The sequence below is a fragment of the Pleurodeles waltl genome, chromosome 12 (genome assembly GCF_031143425.1).
Source record: "Pleurodeles waltl isolate 20211129_DDA chromosome 12, aPleWal1.hap1.20221129, whole genome shotgun sequence".
Taxonomy (NCBI): domain Eukaryota; kingdom Metazoa; phylum Chordata; class Amphibia; order Caudata; family Salamandridae; genus Pleurodeles; species Pleurodeles waltl.
In genome coordinates, this window is record NC_090451.1 from 685,579,981 (window position 1) to 685,586,041 (window position 6,061).

The 6,061-nt window shown below is 40.6% G+C and overlaps 1 protein-coding gene across 7 annotated transcripts in view; it reads right to left on the bottom strand.

The window, feature by feature from the left end:
* Positions 1-5,683, bottom strand: part of WRAP53 (WD repeat containing antisense to TP53) — a 146,626-nt gene extending 140,943 nt beyond the window's left edge. For 3 of the 7 annotated variants that reach the window (XM_069218702.1, XM_069218700.1, XM_069218696.1), the window contains exons 1-2: positions 5,554-5,683; positions 760-1,799 (exon numbers count right to left, since the gene is read on the bottom strand). In XM_069218702.1, coding sequence (XP_069074803.1) covers positions 760-1,610 — 851 coding nt within the window. In that variant the 5' untranslated portion in view covers positions 1,611-1,799; positions 5,554-5,683. Of the gene's footprint in view, positions 1-759; positions 1,800-2,813; positions 2,922-4,349; positions 4,368-5,553 lie in introns of those variants that run through there. The other 4 variants (XM_069218703.1, XM_069218701.1, XM_069218697.1 and 1 more) reach the window with 3 other exon arrangements.
* Between the last annotated feature and the right edge of the window lie 378 nt (positions 5,684-6,061).

Here is a 6,061-nt window from a genome sequence, read left to right on the forward strand (position 1 = left end):
AGAAGCATCTTGGTGCATGTGTGCGTAAAAAATAGAATACAAATGGAACGTGAACTATGAGGCAGAAAAACAACCACTCAAATAATACCTTAATACATAGAGAGTTTTAAGTCATCTAGAAGTTTTTTTTTGACTTTGTAGTTTGCTCCTCCTGTCTAGAACCATGCAAACCGAGCAGCATGTTTAAAGGCAAGTATTAACAAACATCTCCCTTGCCAAATGACTGCAAAACCAAAATTGTTCACTGTTCTGAAAAGATTTTTACACTATGCCGAAAATGTATGTATGATACTGGTAGGTAAAAAGTATCTATTATATTTTAAAGCAGTATTGTTTGAGTTAACCTTAAGAAGTGTAATATGTTTTCATACATTCTGCAACTAATTAGCACAATATAAAAGTGTTCGTCTAAACGTTGGCTGAGGCCGCGATTTTCCACAAAAACAAACACATACACAACAACAAAATGAAATATTTTCAATCTTTTGCCAAATTTAAACAAAAATGTGCAGTCTTTGTTATAGCACTTTCGGTTTCCCACAATCAAGAATGTCCCCACTTGCTTCGTAATGGTGGTTCCATAGTACCCAGCTACTGCTGTCCTAATTCAGAATGGAGAAAAGGGTTATTTTTTGTGGATGTTACCAGTGGTACCCATTCCGTTTCTAAAACGGGACAGAAATAATTTAACACAAAGCCCTACCCATCCGGAACACCATAATAAGCTTTTGCTTTATAGTAGAGAGTGGAAATACTTACTAGAATTGTTCTGCTGCATACTCTGTTCCAGCACTAAATTCTTCTGCCGGTGTCTCGTTTATATCGGGTTCTTTGGGAAGAGACAAGTCTTTTGTTTCTGTTGTTGCCTTGACAGAGGAGTGTTCAACGGGTAATGCTTCTGGTAACAGTCTTCCAGAACTACCAAAGGCTTCTGCACTGGGAATGCCTGGAGGAGGAAGAGCCCTTTCAGGTATCTCTGCTTTCTCATTGAACAAGGTGTACACACTGGGTGATCCGGGACTCTGAGCTTTGCTGACTATAGGGTCTTGGGCAGAAACTGCTTGCACTTTTAGCCCCTCCTGGAGACTGGTATAAACATAAGATGATCCTTCTGGGAAAGTAGCATTGTCTTTACCTGGTGTGCTGTCAGCAGAAGAAGCTATATCAAGCATTTCTTCTTTAACCATTAGAGAGGTATATACAGAGGTTAAGCTGGTGGAGATGTCCGTGGAGACTTCCAGGGGAGGGATGTCTGGATATCCTTCCCCAACAACAGGATCACTGGGAAGAGTATTGTGGCTCAAGCGCGCAGCTTTCGCAGATGGTTCTTCATTTTCATCCCCTATCTTTGTACTTGTGATGCAAACAGAAGGTGGAGGTAACAAATTTACTGATGAACTACTTACAGGCACCCCAGTCACACTAGCGCCGACCTCACTTGCTGCATTCAATATGAAGTCCTGTACTTCCTCAGCATCGGCTCCTGCATGTGTGGGTTCTGCAGCATGGTTATCCCCAATCACCACATGCCTGTTACTGAGTTCACTAGTTCCAGATTTAATCTCCTTGACAATTTCTGTCCCAGTATCTCCGGAGGTTTCTGCCTCCATTACCTCTGTTTTCCTTACAAAAATGTTCCAACGTGAATTTCACAGATCAGATGATAGTTTGCAATGTCCTCCCTAGGTAATGTTTCTTTTAAAATGTCTAGTTCTTTTTCTGGCCTGATGGAATGTTGCGTGGGCAACAGACTCCTCACTCATCCCAACTGCAGTGTTTTCCAAACTTATATTAGCTATCTGAAAGAGAAATACAGTTATTAGTAATGTGAATTTCCCGTTTCTCCCCTACTCCTACTGGAATTCTAGGTTAGGTAATTCAACTTCACATTTTACACCCATGCCCCTTAGAGCATTGTCAAGACTATCACTTGCTGAAAAAAAAAAAAAGAATTGTTTTAATAGGGTTAGAGCTGACTATACTGCAGTTCTACAAGTCTGAGGGCTAGATGAAAAGCATGCAAGGACCTATCACCACTGGCCTTCCAGTTCACAAGGAGAACAGACGGATGAGAGAAATGTGGCGGTCTTGATGTGTAGGAGCTATTCTAGGAGGGTGGTGCCTGAAGGAAAGAATGGTAAAGTTAAGCGTGGTCATACGTCACTCCATTAGTGTGTGGAGCAGACGAAATAGGGAAACTATGTTCATTAACCTGGCATTGTTGCGCAATTGCAAAAGCTGAATAAATGTGTGTAAACTGTGACATTGTGGAACCTTGGCAATGCATGTTCAGTGGCATTATACAGACTGAGCAGCAAATACAGAATTTTTTTCCGTTGAAGGTAATAGGAGTTGTGGTTTTGTGCAGGCTGCAGTTATTTTGCACTGTCAGCAAGCATGGAAGTGTTCATATTTGCTAAATTTACATTATGCTGATCACGTACACTTGTTTGTGTGTCTATATGCATATATACATATATGTATACATTTATACACTCCCACTCACCTCAGACCTGCCAACTCACAGGGTACCACAGTGTGTCACACTATATCGGCTCCTCTAACACAATCACCTGGTGGTGAGCCGATATCACACGTAGGGCAAACAATTAGCTGGAAACCGCCACAGAGAGCAGGTTTCCAGCTAACTGTCCTATGCTTAAACACACTTTTACAAAAAACAGACATTTGAGATGAGTTTAAAAAGATTTTATATATATATATATATACACACACACATACATACATACAGATATACCCAAATACCTTCACACCAATTGGAAAAATTAGCCAACACCAACGGAGTTGCTTACATGGTGATTTTAATCGGTAGATATAGGGAAACACAACGTGTTACAACCAGTCACTGTCTTGATCATGTGACACAAAGTTGTTTCAGCCGAATTTTCAAAGAACTCCTTCTGTTATAAATACAGAAAATAGACTTTGCTTCACCCCAACATGCTAAATATGCAAAACGTAATACCATTCAATGTTTGACCTATAGATTATGGAAATAAGTTTAAAGAAAATTTCTATCATATACTTCTATATAATATTCAGCATGATAAAGCTCCCAACGCTTCATGAAACAATTACATCCATATAACTATGAACACTGACATCCAAAATACATTGTAGATGTTCAATATGATTGTTTTAGCCAATATTAACAATCCTCAAATAAATCATCCTGGCTCTAGTAACCTAAAATAGTTTGTTACATGAGTCCCAGAATGCAACAACATATTGGCTAAAATGTCAGAAATAATGGTACACATGACACAATATGACTTGGGAACTATTATAATTCAAAGAAAAAATAAAGTGTGCATGTGCCACTGGCAAATGGGTCAATGTAGAGATGCTTATGGGAGGATCCTTATGAGATTACAGTAATCAAAACCAGTGGAAAGGGTTCATGCATCTAAGAGAGTGTGCATAATAGGTAATAATACCCATACCAACCAAGCAGATATGTATTTACCCTTTTAGCAAACAAATGTGTGCAAAGCAATGTGTAGGCGTATCCCCAAATTTGCAAAAACGGTTATGTAGCAGACAACCCAGGTGTGAAAAAATAAATGTTTAATTCCTCAAAACAAAGCGAATAAAGCCTTTGTTACAAAGTAACAGAAAAATAAAATCGCATTCATGGAAAATAGTTTGCAATAAATATTAAGGAACACCAACAAAGCCATAACCACATCTTTCCACTTCTATGAACCACCATGAACTCAACAGTGGTACGTAATATGCTACAAGATAGTTTGAAAGTCACAAAAGTAAAAAGTCTAATCTTCTGAAAACAACATGGACAATGTGTTCTGACACGTTTTTTCTTCAATATGTTCATGTGTCATTGACAAGTGATTTCTTCTTGGCAGTAATATCTTCAGTTAAAGGGCATGTGTTTCTAAACAGCACAACTAAATTGCCCCAAGGCAGTCATAGTAAGATATAGAAACTGGGGTATGTATCATGACAAGACTATGTTACTTGCTCAGGGTCACGTAATTTGGTTAAGAGGGTAACTGGGATTCAAAACAGGCCTCTTGAAAAAAATACTGCAACTTAGACAATATATATACAGCTGCAAAGACTATCACCTGGCTAGTTCTATGTCTGTCAGTCAGCTAGCTATGATCACTAAGTCATCAGGAAGTTATAACCCAATATACACAAAAAACAGAGTCGTTTAAAAAAAGAAAATCAGTATTTGAGCACACTAATAAGTCATTAATTCCTCACATAAATGCAAAAATGATGTTTAACTGTAGGACAAAAGTTAAATCTGAAACACTGACCTCTGTCTGCACACCTCCCTGTGCCCCCAACAAAAGTCTTACCTTGGTGCACAGCCACTGCCACCAGGTATCTGGCTGGTTTCTTCAGAAAACACAATTTTGTTCATGGTTCGGACATATGCACTCCACCCCTCTCACCTTCCTCAATTGGCGGCAAAGAAATAAACCATGTCGTTGCTATGCACAAATGCTCGGACGTGGAGAAAAATAAACCACAAGGAATGTGCATTTATATCTCAGAGGCCAGTTGGAGAACACTTTCTGCAGAAACTGGAGAAGCTGACCTTGAACTTACCCGAGAAGCAAACAACGAATATGAGCACTGCAGGGTTGGCACCTTTTATTTCTAGGGGAGCAGTGAGCCCCCTCATGTTACTGTTTTCCTTGAGATCCCTGAAGATGGCTCCAAATGGAAGCAAGGCACCCCCGAGTCTCACAGACTTTTTCTGTAAGAAGCATCGCTTTTCACAGTACCAATGTACACTGTAAGTTTCCCAATTTCACCTATGTTTAGGGAAACATTATATCGCCGCCAGCAAGACATTCAATATACAACGAATAAACTCATTTCTAACGGACTCAAAATTCGAGATGGATGCTCATTTTCAACACACTGCAGGATACTCCCTGTATCGCTGTTCTCACACATATAGTATTATTAGTTGGTTCACTTCTACGATTGTCACTTGGTCTGTTTTATACCAGCATAAGGGGCATTTTAATGTCTAGTACCAGAAAAAAAAATGAAGAAAAAAAAAAAACACCTAGTCAGTAGTTTTTTTCCCTTAACAGTACATACTTTAAAAAGTAAATGTAATATGCAAACAACGTAAAAATCTGCTCTACAGTTACCCTAATGAGTCCTGACTGATAATTAAATTGAGAAAGACAGAAGGGCCGTGTTTAAAAACTTGAATTTGGACAAACCCATATAAAATGTTACTAAGGGATCATGTCTAGGCCGTTGCAGAATGTTAAAACGTGATCAGATCTCTAGGAAAGTTGGCAACCTTTCCCACTTAATGCACTGCTGAGGATGCAAATCGCTTTTAACACCTGTGCAGCTGTGTGTGTGACTGGGACTGTCAGTGATGGAAACACAACTGGTCGCACCTCAGCAAAGTACGCTCCCTGCTCCTGGATTCCACAAACACAAACAGGGGCATACAGAGCAGGTCGCTGTTACTGAACCGGTGGTCCACTTCTCTGAGAGGGGTCTGATGGGCGATAACTATCCACTACTTACACGGACGGTCCATAGAATTCATCCCAAAGTCTCTTGCTCGCTGTTTATTTACCAACGGTGCCATGTGGCCGGTATACCAGCACTTCCGGGTCGTGCATCAACCAATCCCATTGCTGAACATATTCTGGGACTCGTCTAAGCAGAGGTAGGTACCGCTAAACTGTAAGGTGACCTAGGATTGGAGCACTGGTGGTACCTTATCCAATCCTAGCGTGCCACACAGTATTCCGATGTGCCGATTGGCTATGGAGACCGCCCTTGCCTCTGTTTAAGTTATCCCGGAGTGTTCTCGCGAGGCATGATGGGAATGGGGTGGCTGTTGGTGGTTTGCGGCGGGTGCGGGGAGGCCGGATTGGGCTTGTCTGTTGTTCCCGGGTGCTCTGGGTGGAAGAATGGCGGCTGGGGATCCGCGGAGGGAGAAGTTCCCCTCGGGTTTAGATAGAGCTGTAGTTTTACAGAGTGACAACCTTTTCAGATTTTTGACTGCTACATTGACTCAGTTTTTAAT